This window comes from Zosterops lateralis (assembly GCF_965231275.1).
Source record: "Zosterops lateralis genome assembly, chromosome: 3".
NCBI lineage: Eukaryota > Metazoa > Chordata > Aves > Passeriformes > Zosteropidae > Zosterops > Zosterops lateralis.
Window position 1 is genome coordinate 106,670,766 of NC_139764.1, and position 24,236 is coordinate 106,695,001.

At 38.2% G+C, this 24,236-nt stretch overlaps 1 protein-coding gene across 2 annotated transcripts in view; it reads right to left on the reverse strand.

Moving 5' to 3' along the window:
* Positions 1 to 7,446: 7,446 nt before the first annotated feature.
* The window catches only part of ATAD2B (ATPase family AAA domain containing 2B), a gene marked incomplete at its 5' end in the record, with an annotated part of 75,110 nt that continues 58,320 nt past the window's right edge, over positions 7,447 to 24,236 (reverse strand). For both annotated transcript variants that reach the window (XM_083857516.1, XM_083857515.1), the window contains 4 exons: positions 7,447 to 11,318; positions 12,669 to 12,797; positions 13,950 to 14,077; positions 15,710 to 16,405. In XM_083857516.1, coding sequence (XP_083713642.1) covers positions 11,277 to 11,318; positions 12,669 to 12,797; positions 13,950 to 14,077; positions 15,710 to 16,405 — 995 coding nt within the window. In that variant the 3' untranslated portion in view covers positions 7,447 to 11,276. The remainder of the gene's footprint in view (positions 11,319 to 12,668; positions 12,798 to 13,949; positions 14,078 to 15,709; positions 16,406 to 24,236) is intronic.

Genomic DNA, 24,236 nt, shown 5'->3' on the forward strand with positions numbered 1-24,236 from the left:
AAGTTCTTGTTATATTATAATAAATATATTTATAGATCTAGATTCAGCATCCAGATTGGATTAATTTTGTCATGATTGATCAAGAAAAAACACTGCACTAATGGGGACTTCATGTTTCAACCCAGCCAGGGATGAAAATGTATTCATTCTATCCAACTAGCTTCTCTTGCAAATCTAAAAATTTATTGCTAATACTAAAAACACTCAGAAGCTTCCAAAGTGCTTTCATTCTCATTTCAGAAAAAATCTCTTAGAAGTAATTTTAGATTTTATTCAGAAAGACTGTTTCTTGTTCATCTATTTTCCCAAATGTACTATTAAGTAAAGAACAGAAGGGCTCAAGATAGTTTAGGAAACGATCTTGAAAAAAAGCCCTGATAAACAGCTTTTTTACTTTATTTTTTTTAATGAAAGCAAAAGTTTGTGCTGCACTGCTGCTGTGATGTCTAAAAGATGAAAGCTGTATTTGCCCTATGGTCAAAATTCCTTCGTATCCAGTGTGGGAACTCTGTACCTCACTGGATACATCGTTCAGAGAGCAATTCCATGCAACCTTTCATGGCTTCTTTGATGTTTCATTAGGGTGTCATCTGGTAGTTGTAAAACTGGATCTGGAACAAAGATGAGCCAAATATAACTAGTCTCAAATACCACCACAGTGGAACATTTCAGCCTGATCTGAGGAGGTAATTTCTGTTTTGCACATTAACAGGAAGAGCTTAACATTTATTGAAATTGTCTCCGGTTCTTACAGAGTATTTAAGAGCGTGAAATGCAGTTTTTAAACATTTTAGTTTAGGCTTAGTGGCTGAGGTTGAACAGCCTGTGAAGATTACTAAAAGCCTTGCAATTTAATATTACAAAACCATGCTGTAATAATCCAGACCAAGTGGGGTGAGTTGCCAACCTTTCATCAAGGCTCTGCATGGATATCTTACTCAGCACTAGTCAATACTTGGTAGGATGAACAAGGCACAGACTATTTACTTCACTTGTATGTGGAAATTATTTTAGTTCCCCTCTGGGAAGTTGGCTGAGTGCTTTTGCCAAATGAATCATGTGCACATATCTGCTCAGAGATTTTTCTTCTTAAAAGCTGTAAGAAATTCAGGGGGACGGGAGCCTGGTAATAACTCCTTTGCTCACTGGTGTGACTCCCCTGGCTCACCTGGGAAGGAGGGTGATCTCCAAATGGGACTGTTCACTGTGTTCAGGTAATCACCTACCCCTGACAATTACACAAGTCATCATCCCCTTTCTCCCATTGTTTCATCTCACAGCAAACACACTGTACTAATAAAACCTCAGCAACCCCATCTATTAATTAACTGCAGGTAGATGTTGAGGCTGAGCTTAGCACAGTGTAACTGCAGCAGCTAATTAACAGGGCTGGGTACACTCCAGCTTGCCCTTGGAGGGGTCCAGACAAACGGAGCAGCAGCAGGAGCACCCGCGTTCTGCGGCTGCAGGGATCAGCCAGGACAGCAGCTGCTCCCACACGGCACCACCAGCACAAACGTGTTTCATCAGCAGAGATGGAACAGGCACAAGTGGCTTCAGGTACTTGACCACCCTCTCAGCTCCTCATAAAGAATTTGGAAAAAAGGGAACGGATCCCCAAGCAGTTCTCCACTGTTTCCAATGTAAGGGTATGGTCTCAGAACCACACTGCCTCCCTGTCCCTGCTGAAAAAAGGTGATGTACTATAATGTAATATCAAATAAACCTACACACAATATATGTGGTCAGGACTTGGCAGGCTGCAACCTGTGCCAGGTCTGTAAGAAGACGCTGACTCTGTATCTACTTGGACATTTTTAACATATCATGCTCATACAAGCCTTTTAAAATGGATGAGACCCTTAAACTCGCCCTTTAATGCCTTCTTTCCCATTTTAAGTCAGCTCAAAAACAGAAGCTGAAGCGTGCTTTCAGCTGAGGTAAGGATGTCTGCACATACAGGAAGGCAGCACTAAGTTCCCATCATCAGGGAGTGTTCTGGGTTGGTAACTTTAGACTGCAGAAAAGGTCAGAAAGAAAAAGGTCTGGAGGGAAGCAGATGGATGGATCCTGGGCACGGTGTTCCCATCACTCATTACATTAAGCTGGACAGCAATACCGGAACAGAAACACCGTTTTTCCTCCAAAAAGCCAAGCTGTTTGAGGCATGATTAAACACTCGCTGACGTTAGAATTCACGAGAGCAAGAGCTGCTATCATGAGCCCCTCAGCTGAGCTCTGGAAGCCTGGAAACAAAAACCAGAGTGGCAGACTACTTTGAAAAACAACTCTCCCTTTGCTGGTCACCAGTGTTTTTTCTTTTGATAACACACGCTACTTTCAGGAAGTCCTGTGTAGCTAGCAGATTTCTTACAGAGTAATAATTTCCAATTTTCTTTATCTAAACAAATTCTACTTCAGTCGGCAGCAGCTTTACACACAGAATTAAGTGTTTTGGCTCAATTACTACCTGGAAGAAGGAAGCTCCAGTGGTGCCACCAAGCCGTATCTGCCTCTGAATTTTTCATTAGTGGTGGTGTACAATGAAGGATGAAAGACTTCCTACTTTTAATTTCATAATCTGTTGGTTTTGAGCAGTGTTCTTTCTTCCTTTGGAGTTCATACATACCCCAGATCTTACACAGCAAGATTCATACTGGTAAAATACAATATCAAACCTTTGCTGTTGTCCAGCACCAGTGACTTCTTCCCAAATTTTTGTGGCTGAAGAGCAGACATTCACATAAGGTCACCTGTGACACTCCTGCAGAAGCATCAGCTTCTCATTAAAAACAATACATGGTAATAAAAAAATAGGTCTTACAGGTAGAAATGAGCCCTCTCCACATCTTGGGAACTTAAGCAGTCTCTAATTTCTAATGCAATGTCCCTGTGCTGGTGGATAGCATCAAAGTAAGGATCAGGGAATTGAACAGGGAAGGGGACACACCAAATGCTCTACGAGCATCCTGAGCCTGATGCTCCACCAGAATCATTGTCCCTCTACCACAGAAACAATAATTAGCTCTCACAAAGCAAACCTGAACTTCCAAACCCACTCAAATTTTAGTAGCTGTTTCCATGAAAAGATACCATCTTTTAGTTAGTTATATATTTTAATGTCCAGTGAACACAGTGCTCCATTACTTGTTACATCAATTTCAATTTTACCTGTTCCAATTCAGGCCCAGCTTTTCTGCAAGTTCCCTGTTTATGTACTGGAACTTTTCAGGCTGAGAAAGCTGTTGAGCCTGGAGAAGGTTACAAGGACACCTCAGAGCAACATTCCAGGAACTGAAGGGGCCTACAGGGAATCCAGAGAGGGACTCTTCAACAGGAACTTTAGTGATGAGGGGAAATGGGTAAAAATTGAAAGAAGGGATATTTAGGTTAGATATTGGGAAGAAATTCTTTCCTGTGCAGGTGGTGAGACACTGGCACAGGATACCCAGGGACGCTGTGGATGCCTCAACTCTGGCAGGGTTCAAAGCCAGGTTGGATAAGGCCTTGCACAACCTGGTCCAGTGGGAGGTGTCCCTGCCCATGGCAGGGGATTGGGACTAGATGACCTTTAAGGTCCCTTCCAATCCCTAACACTCTCTGATTCTATCATTAAAAAGCCACACGTAGCCTTTCTGGGGAAAATTAAGAGTGGAAATGTGGGCAGCTTGAGAATGGCTCATATTTCTGTTTACTGCTTGGCAAGAGGTATCCCCTATGGAGATCAATACATCCAGACTGTTTACTACCTGGAGAGAATATTAGACTTCCCCAACTGGATAAGGGGTTTTTAATTCCAGAGGTAACCTAACACTCAACCATCTCCACAAAGCCCACAAGTCTCTGCCCTGCTGACATTCATTTTTAATAACATGGGGGTATTTCAGGGAGTGCTGATAATGTGACAGTTATCAAAGGGCAAGTGAAATGACTGGGTAATTACAGGGCATTCACCTGACATCAAGCCCAAGTAAAAATGGAAAGATGATATCTAACTAAAGTGATCATGAATCAAAGGGATAAGAATAAATACAATGATTTTCTAGAAAATTGGCTGTATCACACAAAGCTGATCTCATTCTCTGACAGGATTACACATTTGATTGATAAGGTAATAGATTTTCAACAGCATGTGACAAAATACTTCAGTTATTGGCACAGTATTCAGACAGCAAATATTAAATGAGCTAAGAAAAGGCAGATTAATTGAGGAATATCTAATCTGCTCAAGTAATTCTCAAATTGGTACTATCAGTATGTTTCTAATGGGGGAATCCTCTTCTCCCAAAGTTCTTGAAGGAAAACGTTGACATAAATCACTAGTCACAGACCTGGGGAAAAGATCAGCCATGGGAAAGATAATGAAGCCTGAACAAGTCATACATATGGTGCTGGCTGGGACCCATAAAACTTTCCATAAAGCTAAGCAAAACCTTAGAGAGGTGGGAATGGGGAACACTGAGGATGGAGAAGTGCATCATGAAAAGCTACAAGTCTGAGAAGAGTCAAACAAGAGTTCCCTGTCCAATTTCACGGTGTAAAAGGCCTAAATTGATCTCTAGATGTGCAAAAAGGGGGACAGGGAATAGGAATCAGTGATTTTTGCCTCTATAAATGGCACTGAAGGGACCTATGCTGGAATACCATATCAATTTCCTCTGTGAACAAATGTTTTAGAAGATGTTGAAAAATTGACCTACTGCAGAATAAAGCCACAAAATTGACTTAAAGGCTGCAGAAAATGCAGTGAGAGCCATAGAGAGCTTGTTCTTCAGCAAAAAGATGATGGAGAGGCTACTTGATCACAGTGCATTAGTGTCTTGATGGTGGAGGGGAAACAGGTATGAATAGTCTAAAACACCAAGAGACGTGAAGAAGCAGAGCCTGGAAGTTGAAGCTGGACCAAAACAAAAGAGGAATGAGGCACCTGTTTCTACCCACGACTTTTAACTACTCCATGAAAAGTTCAGAGAGCAGGGCAGATGTACTCTGCAGACTAAATGCCTTCCCCAAAAATACTGTTAAGCCATTCAGATGTCAGCAGGCCCTCGGCAGGCAGGAGATTAAATCATACGTGCCACAGCATCCAATTCAACAAACCAGTGTTTTCTGCTGGCATTATTCCCTGTGAATAAACCCAGATTTTTGTAACAAATTGCTGAACATTTAAATCATCATTAGATGTCACCTCATTTCCATTTCCAAAATTTATTCTCATGCATTGACAAGATTAACAGTGTAAAATTTATGCTCAGCTTGTGCTTTCGTGGCTGTCCTCTGAATCCTGTGAAAAGGAAGCTTTTTATTTTTAAAAAAAGCTTTTTTTTTCCTGCTGACTTGCTTTAGGTTTTAGAGCAAGACTCTGAAGCAGCCTGACCCCAGTATAAAGGTGAGACATTAATTTTATACCAGTTAAATCTCCAGTACTTCATGAAAATGTAGTCTTACATGCTTTTATTTATGATACTTCAAATGTCGACGGAAAACAGTAATTTATTACTAAACTGATGTTAGTAGTCACATACAACATGTGACTATCCATGTCGCATTTCCTTTATCATACTAAACCTTTTGTAATGTCACAGAGAATACAGTGGGCATCAGAATTATGGTCATTAGAAACCTAAAATGTATTAGCAATTTGTCCTTCCCTGTCATCAAAATCAGGTATCACTGTTCTTCCAGGCAGGCTCCACACAGAAAGGATTCTACAAGGTGTAACAAAGTCAGCAGGAGAATGCCATACCTTTACAACAAAACTGTAGCTGGGGCTTTGGAGATCACAAATAGGTTCTTAGCTAAAACATTATTTTCTTTTCCTTCTACAGCAGAAAGATTCCTTCTTAGAAAACCAACTGAGTCCAAATTTAACGTATTTGCTAGAATGAATTAATCCTCTATATTATGTTTCACTCCCTTTGATGAATAAATACTTCAAAGGGAGTCCTTTTGAAATATAAGTCTTTTCTTCCTCTCAGTGCAGAGTCCCAAAGTGAACACTTTCTACAAACTCCTACTTTCACGTAGACACAGTCGAGCATCTCTGGGTTATGGCACAAATCAGATTTTTACACTGATGCAGAAGGGTTTTCTCATGTCCACAACAAAACCAGGATGACAAAACGGTGTGAACACTCCCAGCAGCCACCCAGTCTGAGGGAACACTGCATTTCTCACATATACTCTGCCAAAATCCAGATTGCTGGAGGACAGAAGCAAACCCAGCAAACCAGAGGAATCCAGCACAACAGAACCAATCCCACCTCATCTGCTGGCCAACACATCCTGGGGCTGCATCACTGACACCCCAGATGTGGAGCTTGAACCCCCTCTGCCCCCAGCCTGCCCCACCCCTATAACTGGATGTGAGGAGCCTTGGAACACCACATCACCTCCTGCACCTCAGTCTTGAAAGCAGCATTATTCCACACCAGCATTCCAGAACAGCCAATCTCAATGCAAATGGCCAGGTTCACACTAACATTCCACTGAAAGTGATGAATCCATTTCACATCTTAGCTGCTTATCATACTTTTAAAGGGAAAGGATTTTTTCCTGATATAAAAGTAAGGCTCAGTATAGCGTAACTCAAATGCAATTCTAAAATAAATGGAATTTCGCAGTAGTCACAACCATCTCCTGGCAGTGGGTTCAAGCAAAATATACTTCCCATGCAAATGATCACACTGGAAAAAAATTACTCACCTAGAAATGGAATGAGGCTGAATTAATTAGTGTTAAAGTTTATAATCCCTCATTTTTACATAATAGTTACATGACCACAAGTGAAGCATAATAGGAGAAGGGAAAAAAAATGAAGTGTTTGGCTTCATTAATCAGTTCATAAGTTTACTGATTTAGCTTGCAGAATTTATTCACATGCAGTGCTGGCTTAAAACTCCACATATTACAAGTCCAAATCCTACCCAAGATACAGAAGAAAAGATCTCATTTTTAATTTATTTAAATAAATTACCTGAAGAGCTTAGAGAGGAAACAGAGAATGTGCAGCACTGCAAATTTAAGGAAATACGGGAAATTGGATTTCAAAACTACATTCAAGGCAGAAATCAACAGCAGAAGGAAGCAGCATTAAGCAGTGAACACTTGACAAATATGAGTGTTGCACAAGCATCTAACTAAGGCTTTAGGAATACCCACCCTAACTATTTCTTATTAAATCATGCTTTTGAAGTACTACTTGAAATTCACTAAGTATCTTTACAAGAATCCTTTTGTCAGTTTCCAAATACTTTGTCTCTTTCGACTGGTCATTTTTACATCCACTGTCAGAAATCAGATCTGAATCTATTCTTTTAACAGGGCCATTCCCACTCCTGAAAGACAAAAGAGACACAAGACGGGACACTCTACTTCCTTTATTCAAACTGCAAACCCAAGTGTGGTGCTGGTACCTGAAAGGCCATTCAGGTCAAAACACACCTGCCCAGGCTCTCACCAATCAAATTCATTATTATACAAGAGGTATTAAATTTCATATCTAATTGTGCTTTCAAAGCTGCATATAAAAGAGGAATTGGAGTCAGACACGAAGTTAAGCTACTACTACTCCCTTCCTCAACTACTCTTTTGCCCAGGAGCCCTACTGTTTCAGGTAGACAGAAAGGGAAAGAGGGAAATGTCCAAGGGTGTTCCATATCCTACAACTCAAGAGTTTATCTATAAAAAAACAAAAAAACAAACTCCAAAGTTGTAAGAACAACTTTGCTAAATATAATAAATAGAAAGGAGAGTCTTTCCTTGAAAAAAACCCTCTAATTAGAAGTCATTTTTCTAATGGACAAACACTGAAAGCAGAAGTTGGATGAAACTGCTCAAAATAACTAATCTTGCAAAAAAGCAAGATCTCAAAGTGTCACATCTAAACTGCAAAACCAAGGAGGTCTAGTAAGGAAAAGACTGTTATCAGCCAGGAGGCAGCATTTCTTTTAAATACATTTTTGAAGGAGCTAAACCTGTGTTTTCTTGTCATCTTTATTCAAGTATTTCACAGCAGTTATATTACAAATTACAGTAAAATGTTCAAAATTTCCAGAAGTTGAAAAAAATTAAATAACTTACTTCAAACTAATGTAAAATGAAGTCAAAATGCAAAACATCAATTTAAACACAATTCTGAATAAAACTATAGAATCCAAAATATACCATAGCTGATGAAGGAAGTCTACTTAATCCACAAAGTAGACACACGTTAATGAAACCAAACAGGACGCCCCAATGTCTAAATAACCCAATGTACAAGATACAAAAGATGCAAGTACAAGCCCAAATTCAAGCTTATGTTGTGATTACAAAATAAAACAAAAACAAAAGACTATCAGCTGCAGGACCTGCCATTCAAGAGATTGAAGGTAAAACCAGCGCTGATTCACCAACTTAACTTAAAAAAAAAAAAGGGAAGACAAGATATTACAAAACCCAGTAATCCTATAAATATATTGGCATATGAGGAAATCAAGTAACAATACAGAGGACACAAAACAAAACAAAGAAAAATAATCACAGGTGAGATTCAAGCTTGCAAATACAATTAACTCCAGAGCCATCACCCAAGAGCAACTCTATCACTCCAAAACAGCCCCCTCCCAGACCCCCAGGGAAAACTCCTCCTCCTGGTTGGTCACATTCCACAGAGTCCAGCACAAGGACTCACACAGGAGTTTATTTGCAATTTTCACAACAAGAAACAAGGAAGAGAGGTCAATTTGTACAAACTCTTGCCAGTGCTATGTGGCAAAAAAATTAAAAACATACAAAGAGTAAACAAGTTTAGACCACATGGATAGATTAACAGTTTTTTTAACTCTATAACCACCAGACATCTGTAAAGGAAAACAAAAACTGAAGTGTGGTTATTTGGGCTAAGAAGGCGAGTATATCATTTTAGGTAAGCTGTCCACTAGAACATCTGATTTTAGCTACGTTTCTCTAAAACAACATGGCAGCCACCAATTAGTAAAGTTGCCTCTTAATGATTTTTCCCAATCAACAACTGACAGTAGAAATTTTCCTTTAGAAACCTGACCTTTTAGAACCTTTTTTTAATGCTAGGCATTAGCTTAAACTTGCTTTTTACACTCACTGGTGACTAAAATTCTCAACTGTTTTAGTTTATATAAATTTATTATCTTCTTAAAAATGAATGCAGTTCTATCTTCCACAAGTGCTGCTGTTACTTGAACAAAAACTTCTTTGAGTAAGTGAAACTGGAATAAATATTTTTAAAAAATTCTGCAGCAAGAACCTGAGACTTGCAAAAAACCCTTTTATCAGAAACTTGCTACAAAAAATCTGCTACATTTCATTTAATCAAATCTTAAAGTTTGTAACAATTTCCATCAAAATACAAAATGCTGTTAATGTACCAGACACATAAATATCTCAAACAGGTATGAGGCTAATAAATACTAAATGAAACATGGAAAAAAATCCCATAATCAAATCTGAGATCAAAGAATCTCATTTAAAATGTGTTTTCTGCTTGTTTTTGTTGTTTTTAATCGCACTTTCCCACCTAAAAAATACAGTGTTTCTGCATGGGTTGCATTTAGGTGTAACTAGATGTACATGAATGCTTAAAACCTTTTTCTGCCATTACCTATGAAGAAAAACAGTTGCATCCAGGGGAGAAAAAGATCTAAGATAGACTGATGCTTAACCATGATGGACAAAGCACTTTGGATTACTGCAGTAGCCCAAGGCCCACGTTTTCTCTCTCTGCAGCACTACCCTGGGATGAGCCGTAGAGGTGGAGACAAGTCCCTAAGCCTGGGTTTGTACACGGGAGCAGCGTGATCACAGTCCTCCATAAACACTGTTGGTAACTAAAATACAAAAAGCTGAGGTAGCTCAGTATCTCTGCAGTAGCTCTGTTTTCTCTAGTTAAAAACTACTCACACTGCGTTGCATATTTCTGGACAGACACTTCTGCAGCTGTGTAGGGACAGTCACAACGAATGGTTCACGATGGGAACACCAGCCAACAACTGCTCTAGAGCACTTTCCACACGGGTGTGAAATAAACCAGCCCAGGTAATGTTCTAATACTGAGCTCGTGATAAAACATGAAAACTGCCTAAACTGTTCTCTCCAGTTGCCAGAAAGGAAAGGTGTTGAACTACACGATTCAGACCCAGAGAACTCTTAGAAAAGATGGATTCAAAAGGCTCTCCTCCAATCCTCCCCACAGTAACAATGCTTTGCACGGAACGACTTGTGAAACCTAAGAGAAGTTTTATTTTCAAATGAGGTTGGGCTCCAGGACTTTGACCAACTATAGTGTCTTCTTTCCTGCACTGCACAGTCCAAGCTATATTACAAACACAGACCTTCCCAATGAAACCTGCCAGTATTAACCTTGCTTTCCTTAGAGAACTCGCACTGGAAAACAAGGACATGTTGGGAAAATGCTTCATTTTTAGCAACACAGAAGAGTTTCACTGTGTAACTTGTTTCTAAAACAAATATACCAGTGAAAAACGAAATTCCCCATTTTGGTAAAGTATGTGGCTTTTTCAGTGTGTCTTAGTTTAGTTCTGTAGAGTAAGACAGGCATTATAGAACCATAATACTGGTTGCCATCCAATGAAGAGAATACAAATCATCCTTTTGGAGATCTTCAATCTGCAGACAGCTTTCTAACATCACAATTTGCTATAATCCAAACAAATCGCTTAGCCTTATCTTTCTCAATTGACTAAAAGGCACATTAAAGGCAGTTCTAGAGAGCCTCATCTTCAAATTACTGTACATCCAGTTACTCAAGATTCCTACCACAATGCATCACTGCCTTCTTTAGGACAGATTTTTTTTGTCCATAACCCCAGAGAAGAGAAAAATTGGAAAAAAAAAATAAAAAAAGGTTGCCTGTTTAAAAATATTCAACTTAGATCTGCTCTTTCCAGTCCTCTTGTATGTGTTGGTCTTCACTTTGCCTGAAGTTTCCCCAAAGATAATGCATGTAGAGTGAACAAGAGCAGGAATGAGAACAGTTTCTGTAGCACCAAAAATCTCCAAGCTGTGGCATTGTATTCTTTATTTATATCAGATACAACTATATGAAGTTCCGTTTGGTTCTTGTAGGCTGGTTGGTTTCAGGTACCTGAGACAATAGCACCAAATTCAACAGAAACAAAAAGAGAGAGCACTTAAGACCAAGGCTCTGCACATACTTGGTGCAAATGGAAACTGAATGGCTCAGAGGACTGCTCTCCCATGAGCAGTTTGAGAGGATAAACCCACCCATCTTGACGAGTTCACAGGAATGTTTCAAACACATGAACTGTTCTTTCCATCTCCTGCAAGAGACACAGACCATTAACTATTCATAAATATAGAGAGACAGAAATACTTACTTTATGTAGTAGTACTTACTGTGATACTTTTTTTAATCTGAACAAATAAATACATGAAAACAGACATCTCTGTTTATTAGCTGCTATCTGCTTGCAAAATATGGTAAGAGAGGGAACTCATTAAAGAAGTATTTTTGCAGAAGAGCACTCTACTATGACAGTCCATGAGAAAATCAAGGTTTATTAGGGTCACTTATATAATTAATGTGCTCAATATATATTAGGAAAGCACTGCAGTGGCACAGTGCATGAGTTCAAGTCTTAACTGCACACTTATGCTGTTGGTGACCCAGCTGTAACCACACGTCTGCACAGTTTGGATAATCAAAGTAAAGATTGGTCTCTACACACTCCTGCTGGACAAATGCCTTTTTAATCTACCTAACATCTTGCACAGACTCTCAACACATTTTTAGGTGAATATGACAGGGGATAGCATGAAAAAGGTTTGAGAAGTATTCTGCAGGAACTCTACAGAACCCCCTACTATGGCTTTTCCAGGTTTTGTTGTAAATTATTCATGGAGAAAAATATTTAGTTCTCAGTGATCCAACTGGAAAGTAGCAATTGTTGTCCTTTTCTCAGCAGGGCTGGTTATCAACTGAATCAGCAAGCTGATCCAAACCCCTCTGCAGTTAGTGGTGATGGAGGGGAATGTACACCCAGAGCTGGCATCAGCCTGTGCCAATGGTGAAATCACCAATTTGCTGTTCATGTGCAGGAGGCCTTGGAGGGAAAACACTTCAGTGACAAAGGATGATGGCTGGGCAGACACCTGGCTTCCACCATGCTGCACTGACCTTCTCAAGGCTGTACTCACTGATCAAGAGAGAGTGCTCACACTTCTAAAGCCTTGTGTGAAAGTCAGAATCTGCAAACTGCATGGAGCAGAGGGGGGTAATTGGTTTTGGCCTAGTTACACCAACACAATTCAGGGCAAATGAAACCACCACTTTACATCCACTGTTAGTCATGCCACAAACATGGAAACTGCCTCTACTCCATTTTACTCTGCTAAGCATGTGCTTTTCATGCTGCTGCATTCTTTCCTCTTTTTCCTCCTTTCTTTCAGGTTAAATTCTTAAACCTCTTCTGCTGAAAAGCATTCTTAGAAACAACTGCCAGTTTCTAAGTTACTACACTTAAGCTTTTTCTTTTTTTCATAGATACCTTCTTCAAAGTCTATTAAAGGTTTTGCCTGCTAATAGAACAATAAAATGACAGATTAACAGTTTCTGAAAAGCCTATCTCACAACATTCAGATAAAGAATAAAAGAAGCTGTACAACATCACCTCTATAAGTTGTGATTTGTCATAGTCTCTGCGATGTCTGTAGATGCATTGACTGAGGAGTGAATACAATCTCTCCAGTTGGTCAACAGTCAGGTTGTCACTTTTCTTAACCACCAAATCAAGTAGTTTCTGTTGGAACAACAAAAGGTGAAGTTAAGAGGGTTTCTAGAATAATTTTTAAAAATTTTTTTACAGACAAATCCGAAATGCAATGTCTTTCTTAAACCCTCCTTCAAAGGGATACATACAAATGAAATGAACACATCTGGGTATCAGCAAGGCCACTGATTCAATACTTATACAAAAAGAACTTTATGTTTCTTTACACTTCTCCACTTATACCCCCATGCTTTTCTTCTTATCTTATGATTTTTTTACTCAGTATAGCTGGGGCAACGTTTGTTCTTTTGGAATACTACTTCATCCTATTTCATCTTGGTCAGTCATTGTAACAAAGCAAACCCAAAAAACTGCTTTGATGGCTAAAGGAGATGTTTTTAACAACTTATACTGGCAGGGGGAAAAAAAACTACCATCGCATGAAAACATTTGGACTTCCACAAATGTTGATAAACAGAACAAAAAAAGAGAAGGGGATAGAGGGAGGACACACCACCATGTAAAATTCCTCCTAACAAAGGTAAAAGTATTTTACATAGTAGCAAAGAGTGACATTTAAGATTTTTTTCACTTGTCATAACAATTCTATGGTTTCCAAAGAGATTATCATCTGTACTCCACAGATAATGGGATCTAAATTTCATAGGTCACAGTAGGTCAAGCTACTTTTTACAACATAAGACAGCAAATTTTGTTGTAACTTTGCTTAAAAAAAACTGAAAGAAAATTAACCAGCAGTCTATAATGCCAAAACAACAACACAAATTCCCATTTGCTTTCCAATCCACTAAGTTTTTTTCCACCGAGTATACCTACACAGGAAAAGATGATGTTAACTCCCAATTACCAGACACCCAGCAGTTTCTTGGTACCTGGCACAGTCAATTAAGACATATGAGTACCTGCAAAAATGGTAATTAAAGGGTGGACTGCTGTGTCATTACTGGATTATAAGGGAGGTAATGATGGGACAGTAAGGATTCTGTAGTTTTATTAACTTTTCATTCAAAAAACATTGATTGACAACTCAGTTCCAAAAGTCACTACTATCATAATACTTGTTTGCAGTCAAAACTAAAGGAAATGTTGCCTCAGAACACAGAAAGGAAGTTTTTTCATGGAGTTTGTTAATAGTTCAATTTACTTTTTCACTTCTGTTACCTTTAGTCTGTCATGGTCAACAACCACAGACGGTAAGGGATCTGAAGGCTCCTCTGGAACCTGTTCCAAACTTGTGGGCTTTGGCTGCTCCACAGTGACTTTTCGTGCTTTCTTGCCTTTGAACAAACCTGTAATTTGAAAAACAATTATCAGCAACGTCAGTCCCACAAAATGCAGCCTATTTCTCCACTTAGTTTGATTTTGCTTTAGTTAGTTAGTTAGTTAGTTAGTTAGTTCAGTTGGGTTGTTTTGAATCAAGCAAGACTGTAGCTAGCAGTGCACATTATTCATCAGTTTTGTCAAATTCTGAATGTTTACACGTGCACAAACCCATAGTTCAGAAGACACACACAAAACTGGCAATCTTTAAAACACAACTCCAAAGTGCCAACTTTGAATGAAAACTGAATTCCACTAAGAGTTTTCTCACCATATCTTTCTATTCAACAACAAATTAAACAGCTTCAAAGGCAAGTTCACACACTAAGCAAATGCTGAAATTCTTTCTGCTCAAGTGAAACAAATCTTCATTTTTATCTTTAATGCATCCCATGTCTTCATCACCACTGTATTCCAACATCTGCTCTACTCCAAACCTCATGCTTTTATTACACATTTCTGTTTTCTTCCACTTCTGAATTCAAGCTATTCACCAATCCTGTTGCAAAGAACAAAATATTTTCCTATCTCCTTATACTCTCCCTATATTCCTTTGCTATTTTTCTCCTCAACTATTTAAAATGCCTTTTCTTCTGAGGACCCCTGCTATTACAACTATCCTAAAGCATACAAAATTCACCTACCAAATTCAGAAATATAAAGGCTTTTGACACATCATGCTCTTCTTGTGATATTCCTAGGACCTTTCTTGTATTACTCTCCTTACCCTCAGAGAAAATATGTATGTACAAACACAGCCAACAAGTACCCAGTAATCTTCTCATAATTCAGATCTTTCATTAAAGCTCATTTACTTTGTAAATCTCAGCACTAACTTTTGAAGTAAAGATTTCATTCTTTTAGATAATTCTGAAAGCTCATTAAAAAGGCAATCATGCAGAAGGCTTCTATTCCTGTTCCCTGAGGAAACTATCTCTCGTCTTCAAAGGACATGGCCCCTTCTTTTATACACCACCAGGATTTTCCTTCTCTTATCTTTTTTCCTACACTGTTATTGTGTTCACTGTGACTCCAAAGCCAGATACCTTCTCCAATAGATAAACAACAATCTGGCTTTTGCTATGCATTAACTGCTTCAACTTTTGCTATGAGCAAGTTTTTAAAGGAATACATTCTTTATTTCTATTCTTTTTTATTCAATGTCAATGACACTATTATCGTATCCTCTTACAAAACAAGTCAATATCTATCATGTAGATCAAAATATAAATCAGAGAGAATATACAGACCAAAAGATTTATTATATTTATCGCTATTTATAATATTTTTAAATATTTAACTATTGTTTTAATGTTAACTCAGTATTTCCCACAAAGCTGACAGATATGAACAAAGCAGTGTTAGTATGGAGATACACTTTCTTGCCCAAGATAAAAAATACAGCAAATCAAGATTGTCCTTTTGATTTTTCTTTGTGGAATTAAATGCTGTAAGCATACCAAGAGTTTCAAATAAATAGCCAGCAATTAATAAAATATCACTATATAATAATAATTGTAACATAAGATATTACACTGAAAAATTCACACATTAAACTTCGACACTGAGATAAAGACAGAAACATGGAAAACAAGCTGTACCTTCTTTATCTGCTTCAGCATCTTTAGTTTCAATGTCTGTGCTCTGTAGTGTTTTCTCATTATTGCTGCAATGTGGTAATTCAGCTTGCACCAGATCTGTTCCTTGACTTTCACTGGAAGCTCCCATCTTCTCCTTTGGCTGATCTTCAGATAAAGATTTTTGCTTGTTACTAGACCCATCCCTGTTGTCAGAGGGTGAAACAGCATCAAGTGATTCTACTTTCCCATTATGACAGGCTGGAACAGATACACCTTCAGAGCTGTGTACAGATGTCTCTCCATTCACACAGTCCCCTTTCAATGTAGAGTCCTTCCTTAATTCCTTTTCAGCACCCAGGATAATACTGTCATTTATTAACAGGGATTCATTTGAGCTCTCTTCTTCTGTCGATGCAAAATTGTTTTCCTTTCCTGATGTCCCATTGTTAAGCCTCTGCTCTGCATCTATATCCATAATATCACAAGAGGATTCATCATTTGTCATAGAGAGGTCTCCTGTTTCCTCTCCATTCTCCTCAATGCAGTCAGTGCTGATCTCTAGCTCTCCATTTTCCAGCAATTTACTGTCCTCACCGTGATTTTCATCATCAGCAAACTTTGCATCATCTTCATCTTTCTTTAAATTATTGACTTTCCTCTTCTTAATAATGCCTTTGCCCCACTGAGAGCGCCGTCTTGATTTCCTCCTTATTCGAACTGAAAACAAACACACAAACACTTTTAGATGCACAAGTACCCCTCAGTAAAGAGACCAGGATATTAGAATATGGTGCTGTGTGAGGCAAACAAGTAAAAATAAGGTGTCTGTTGATTTGAATGTGAGGAAATTAGAGGTAACAAGGAATTTTAGACATACAGGGAGTGGACACTCAATCATCCACTCAATTCCCAAACTATGGAAACAAGAAATTCCTACTTAGAACAGCTAAGCAATGATGTAGTAATTTGGGTAACTCATCTGGGTAATGCAGACCCCAAAGACAGTTATTCTCCTTTTCCCTTTTTAGCTCCTCGGTGATTTGAAATTATTATACAGTAAAACAAATGCAAGCGCAATCCATGGATTTACAGAATAACTCAGGTTGGAAGGGATATGAGGAATCCTCTAATCCAACCTATCACTCCAACCAGAGGCAGCTGTGAGGGCCATGTTGTGCTACTCAACTTGATGTCACATAGGCATGTGATCCTTTTCTCATTATTTCTCCATGAAATTTTACTTTTTCTTATTTCTTAGTTGTATGCTCTGTACCTTTGAAAAATTACATAAGAAACTTTTTCAGAAAGGCCATTTTATTATGCTATCTGCAGTGAGATACAACTAAGGTACCGATCTAAAGGCTTTGGGACACATTTGTCATCTGATGAGCAAATGCAGAAGGAAGACGATTCAAACCTAATGCTATTGTGAACATCCTCTTCAAAAGCACCAACTAGACACAGCTCAGACGATCAAGGAAGACACAGGGAAAAAGTGAAACTTCTACATTAAAATCCAAGCAATGATAAAGACTGTTCTATTTTTGCAAAATTGCTTAAGTTGTGGCCAACTACTATAAATGAATATCACAGCCAATAGTAACCAGAGATTGACAAATTTCCTTCCATTTCAAAGTGAACTCTTATGCTGAGCACCTACATAATGTTCTTTATATTTTTAAGTTGCTTTGATTTATGGGGTATTAAGTCCTACGCTGTGTCTGCCAACCACACACTGAGTTACAAAGATCTTGCTTTGAAGATACAAGCACTATGCAGGTACAAGTGCTGAGAATTAATTCACAGCCACTCAGAAGCACAGTTGTACTTCAGAACTTCTCCCCATGAGTGCTGTATGTAAGCAGGTAGCTTAACAACTACATTAGGAGTAAATCTTAACCTTTTAGCTTTAAAGCTATCTAAAGACATAATCACACTGCAATAAAAACAGTCTCACTTGGAACGTGTATTTATTGTTACAAATAATCTTTATGGAGAACTGCAACATTTGAGAGGAGAAAAAAATCCCCTTTTTCCAGCTATATTCAAGATCTGATAGTGACTTCTACAGTGAGTGTCACTCTTTTACTGATGATGAACTACAATCTACTCACATAACTTTTCAGGAGTTCATGTATTTTTTTCCCTAGATTGTGCAAGAGATTTCCATTAATCACTGAAGCCGCAAATCTGAAACTAAACAGGGAAATGTAAACTTACAGACAAAAATAAAAATAATCCTTTATTAGGCAATGGATTGAGCCTCAGTGCAACTCCACAGATAGGAAAATAAAATACTGAAGGAGAGTAGAAGTCTTTTAAAGGAAATATAGTACATCCTAAATGTATAAATAAATAACTTAAAATATTTAAAGATACACTGATTTTTGGCTGTTTAGGTGGACTTTCCTGTAATTCAGGTAGATATATCAGATATATTGTGAAGTATATTTGACATCTTTTACACCAGTGAATTGTACTTCAAATATTTACTGGTGCATCCCTTCTGCCCACACTGTGAGTTCCACCAGGGATGAGAATCCATAATTTGCCTAAACACAAAAGTACAATCCTAAAATTCTTAGGTGTGAAAGAAATCACTTTAAAGCAAAATGGAATTAATCCTTGTATTACCCATCTCATTATATTTCAAGTCTTTCCCAAGTGAGAGTCAGCAAGTCCAGCTCACACAGTGTCTCATGCAGTATTTTGAACAAACATTAGGCGTGTTGTTTTTTACTGCTGTTTTAATTAGGACAAAGCAACAACAAAAAGTGAGGCAGCTATGTCTTCTGGGATGAGAAAAGAAATTCTAGTTCCAGATCCTTAGCAACCAAAACATTGTTACATAGATTTTTCTTTTACACAGAGTCAGGTCTCTAAAGGAGTGAAAAGTTGGGCAAGGAATACAACATTTAAAAACAAAACCCACCACCAGTCTTTCTGTCCTGCTTAACTCCCCCAGTTAAGTTAAGGGAGTGGTACAAGTAGGAGAAGTGTTTAACAGACCAGAGACCCATGTGACAAACTGTAGACACTGACATCAGATTTCACCACCTATATTGGTCCCCTTTATATTTACTGGAAATAAAAAAGGCACTACTGCAAGAGTATCATGGATCTGAGATGCTGCCATATGAAGCAGGAAACTGAATCCTACAGGACAGTTGATTATGACTTTAAAAGGATGAAGGAGCTCCCACAGGGTCAAACTGATGCAAAACTGATGCAAAGGGCCAGTGGGGAGGAACTAATGGGCTAACAGATTGCTGCTAAAAAATAAACTGAACCTGGAATCCCATCTTCACTACTTTAATGTTTGTGTTTTAGAAGATTGTAAAGTATCAAGAGCAGAACACCAAGCTTTTTATTTTCTAGTCAGTATGATTCATGACACACTATCAGCTTCCTGTAGGTAACAGAATTGGACAGCTATTTACAGAAGAAAAACTTTGAGTGAACTTTGTTTAAAAACATAGTACATACAACTGCAATTTAAATCCTTAATACCTTTCCAATTACTCCTTTTAAAACGACTCATCAGAAATCTCCCCATTGATACCCAGTCTTCTGGCAGGATTTGTGCCACAGGCAGTGGAAATACCATTGTCAGAAGAATCCCGTTTTATAGAACTGAGTTTCTCTAACTCAAACTATTATAATAGCAATTATTCACACATGAATACATTCACTTGCCTTCTAAATTGGCCAACTATTCACTCTATAATCTTCACATAAACTCTACAAATTTGCCAAGAGAGTTCAGTTCTAGCTTCTATCTGGTTTGCTTTATTGTAAATCACTAATAAGCATTTTAATAACAATAAATATCTGTCTGACCACAAGTCACACTTAACATTTCACTCAGGTTCACATGAAGTTGGTATCAAAACTAAACTTCCCCTGCTCTTTTTTTTTCTAAGATGCACGACCTATGCAGACAGTACTTTTTTAAAGTGCTATGTAATACAATCCCATTAATCACTGAATACAAATTCACATTTTGTTAAGCAGTAGGTAAAGTTCCTCAACTCTTCCATTCCTGTGTTAAGACAATTTCACTCATCTGAAAGACCCATAAACAAGACAGACAGAATTTCCCCTAGGCACGATTAAAAAGAAATTTTGTACTTGTCCTTAATTCAGAAGAACTAGTCCTCTAGATGAAGTTAAGTAAAATGAAACCTGTAATAGACTTTCAGAAATTCTCAATCCTTGCCCACTGACAGCTGCTGCTTGGAGATTCTCCAGTCAGATACACTAATGACAACATCATCTGGTGACATAAGTACCAACCCTGTCCAGAGCAGAGGACTGCTCTCAGCTATTAAAGAACAGTGATAGCAAAAAAAAACCCTCAAAACATCCTAAACAATATGAACCAAAAAATTCAACTCCTTCCCACTTTCCCAAAGCATTTCTTCAAGACCTAGAGGTGACCTTTCTGCTTACTGTGATCTCAGGAAAAGATATCTCAAAAACCTGGTGAATGGTTCAGAAGCTTTGGAGCTGAGGTATGCAGTCACTGTTACTGTCCCCCAAATTCAGCAGAACAGTGACAGAACTGTAGACTACAGAGAAATAAAATTAACATGGGAAAAGAAAGCAGACATAATTAGATAATTCAGAGACTGCCAACTATTAACATGCAAGTCTGCTTCTCTTAATGTGGAAGAACCCTAATAAGATGCAGCAGAGATCTTTCTCTTGAAATTTCTGTAGCTTGACTACTACAGTACCATGAGTGCAGCACAGTATTTGAGGCTAACAAGTTCACTTTATGCTGCAGAAAAGACCCTTCTATGCTTCCACACTGCTTAAAACCCATCACAGAATGTGAAGCCTCTGTCAGTAAATGATAAAACTGAAATCCATCAAACAGTAAATTCTCTGTTGTCACTGTATTTCATAAAGAATTCCTGGGGATTAAAACCCAAAGAAGATTCTCACGGCAAGCAAGATCACCATGGATCTAGATTTTCAGTCTGCAGTACCAAGAACCACTTAAAGCAATCCATGTGTTTTAGGATTTTCTTCCATGATCAAAACCCTCAACATCTTTCTGATGTCTTGTGTGTAGAGTAACTCAAAGCCTTGAGAAATCACTTATAACCAGCAACTTACACTCTTTTATACAGCATCCAGGATATCTATGTACCTGCCACAGTAATTTAGCTGCTTCCAGTAGCTCCACATTCCTTACCAAGAGGCACTAAATGGTCCACTTGAAATTCTCTGGAGTTTCTACTCACAATGTCCTAAACTGCAGTCAGAGATAAGCCGCAAGAAAGAACAGATCACAGTTTCACAATGGCTTAAAAAGCAAAGTGAGGTGCCAGCTTCCACTAACAAAGCCATTTCTCCCTCCAAAGCCAGCTATAGCATTTCCACTGCCTCATTTGTGCCGGCACTACTGTTCCTGCAGTAAAACAGATAAGGGAACTAAATCCATCTGAAACATTAGGTTGCTGGGTTTGTTTCTGGGTTAGTTTTCAACATCTTTGCTTGAGCTTTCCAAGTCATGAATGACAGTGCTGCACAGGGAACAAGGTTGGAATATGCCACCAGTGGCAAGGAAAGACAGCCTCTTTAGTAGTGACCTGCAGTTTGACCAGCTTAAAGTGACTGTGGAACTAAATCCCTAAAAGATGTCATTTTCTTCACCAAGATGGAGGGCACTCAAGGCACAGAACTGACAAACACATGAAAAGAATTGCATGCAACAACTTCACATATTTATGATCTTTATCACCTTATACGTAACGGTTATGTTTTGTAAATACTTGAAGAACCTAGGCACCTCTAATCAACAAGGAGGAGTCAAGTTTCATAAAGAGGAGTTGAAATAGGTACAAAACCAATCCTGGCTGCAACATTCCCATATTTTCTTCCCCAGTCAATTGCTTTCCCCTACCATCCTCAATAATGCTCTTCACCCAAGCTCTTCCCAGTATTTCTCATGGAACTATCCCAGTCTCCTGTTCCTCCCCACCCCAGCTGAACAGGACACACTCTCTCTGAGGTGTGCATGTCATGCCTGGTCAATACCATGTTTTACCCACTCAACTACCATTTTCAATCTATCTCCTCTCCCTGCAGAAGGCCCGTGCATTTTTCCAGCTACCTATTTTTACAAAACCTGCAGGAATCTCATCTTTCAGCTCTCAACTCCTGTCAAATCTGTCTGAACTGTGCTAAATGATTCAGAAGTTATTAGGGGAGCAGAGATGGACAGAGAGCACAGGTATGATTTTCTTGGGAAACCAAGATAAAAACATAATTTACATGAAACCAGAGTAATTATGTTAGTAAAATACATGGCAAGACAGTCACGCTGGAAAATTAAAGAGGCAAATGAAGTTAAAAGAGAACAACAATCAGATTAATGTCATCTGTGGAGATAATTTTTAGACCTTCCACCTCTATGGACCTGCTTATTTCCCCTCTGCTGATTAGCTCTGCACAGTAGCACCTATTGCAGGTATACACATCCTTGATACTTTCAGTTGGCTCTTAAGGACTATGAGTGACACCTTCCTGCTGCAAGAGAGCCACAAACAAACACAAGAAAGAATCATGGCTACTGGGTGGTTTCTCTGTCAAGAAGGCAAATTTGAAGTTAATAAATGGCTAATAATCACAAGAAAATCCACTACTTTTGCAGACAGAAACACTAAGTGTTAAAACAATTTAAAGCAAGCGTTGCCACAGCTTTCAGAAGAGAGGAAGGAAGGGATCTATCTGGTCTGAAAACTGTTTTTATTACATCACTTGTGCATACCACTTAGAGGGGAAAAAAAAATCCCAAACTACTTCAGAAGATCTTTTTACCATGTTTATAATAAAGGTGATGATAATGCTTTCAAGAAACCTTCAGAGAGGCTGAGCCATCCTGCATTATTGAGTTATAAAGAACAGAACAAGAGAATATAAAGAAGTCACTGATCAGGTAAATTGTAGAACCCACTTAGCCTTCTGTCAGAGAAAAAAGACACTTGATTAATTCAATAGGCAGGTATTTAATAGTGATGAAAGAAAATTTCTTTGTCACTAGGTATCACTGAGTTCAAAAGTTTGATGGGATCCCAAAAAAGAACAGGCAGTCAAGATTTATTAGAACTCCCACAAATTCACTAAATTGCATTTTAAATTAGAAGAATTTAAAAGCCTATGGGGTTTAAAAGAACTGTTAACCAACCTGAAATCGTCAGCTACGTTGGTATTTCCTTCAAAATCAGGCATGAAAAAAAGATTATTTCTCAAATGTTTGCAATTTTCTTTTAAAGCATCTGGCTGAAGGCAGTGTCATGCACAAGAGATTAAACCACTCCCATCCAGAATGCCAACTCCTACACTACCCAGAACAAAATGACAAAGAGACAAAAAGAGACAGTTGTCCCAGCTCTGAGTAAAGATGTCCTCACATTCCAGAAAATCTTTTTTTAATGGTTTTTATCAAGTAACAGTACTTGCCTCTATCTCAAGTGAGAATTAATCCAAGTCAAATCGGGACAGCAGGAGGAGAAAACTAAACAGTAGCAAATACAGGATGAGAGACAAAACAACAACTACTAGGATTTTCATGTCAGCATCTGAATGACTGTTAATTTGCCAATTTCCAATTTTTTAATCCAAACTCAGAACCAGACCAAAAGGAGAAAATAGTTCAAATAATCAAAACCATATGGCATCTGGTCTGCCATGTTCTTTGATAAGGCACTGCTGCAGTCCCAGAGGCCTAAAGTACAGCAATCACTGACACCACTTTAACAGAAAGGTCAAAGAAGAGACACTAAACAGATGAAAATCGGACAAAGACTGAGAATAAAATGGTTTCTGAGAAAGACTGTAAATGAAAGACCTTTTCTTTCTAAAAATCTTTTTTAAAAAGTACCCCAGACAAAACAAAAGCCTTTCCATGATAAAGCAGAAACAATGTGTTCCACAGGACAGCAAAGATCACCATTTGGCAGTGAAAAAGAGCAAACCAAAAACCAACCAACCAAAAAAAATCCAACACAAAAAGGCAAAGAAAATACTACTTATTTAGAAACGATGTTTTTTGCCACAGTTTTTTAAATCCTTGCTTGGTATCCCTACAGTTCTTTCTAGAGAGACCACTAATCACTTAAATTACTGGGACAAGTTAGCAGTGTGTTTACTTCATATTTCATAAAATGACTTTCATATAAAACTTACATTTTTAATAGTTTGCATAACACAAAGGATTTAAATTTTCTTTATTTGCTCCAAATGTCATTTTCACAGCTATGCTATTTATCATATGGCATAAAAAACATCTTCTCTATGAAGAAAACATAAAATCTGCAGTCTATCACTACAATATATTATCATTAAATGCTGCAAAAAAAGATAAGAATGCAAAGCCAAATCTTTCCCACAGAGTTTATTTATATGTAACTCTAAAGGAAGCAAGTGCACGACAGTAAAATAGTATGTACCATGCCCCATCTACTGGCAAAATGGAGCAGCTGGATGCAGTTTTATTGTACAGGATCCCAATGATTAAAGAGATGCTAATGCTTTC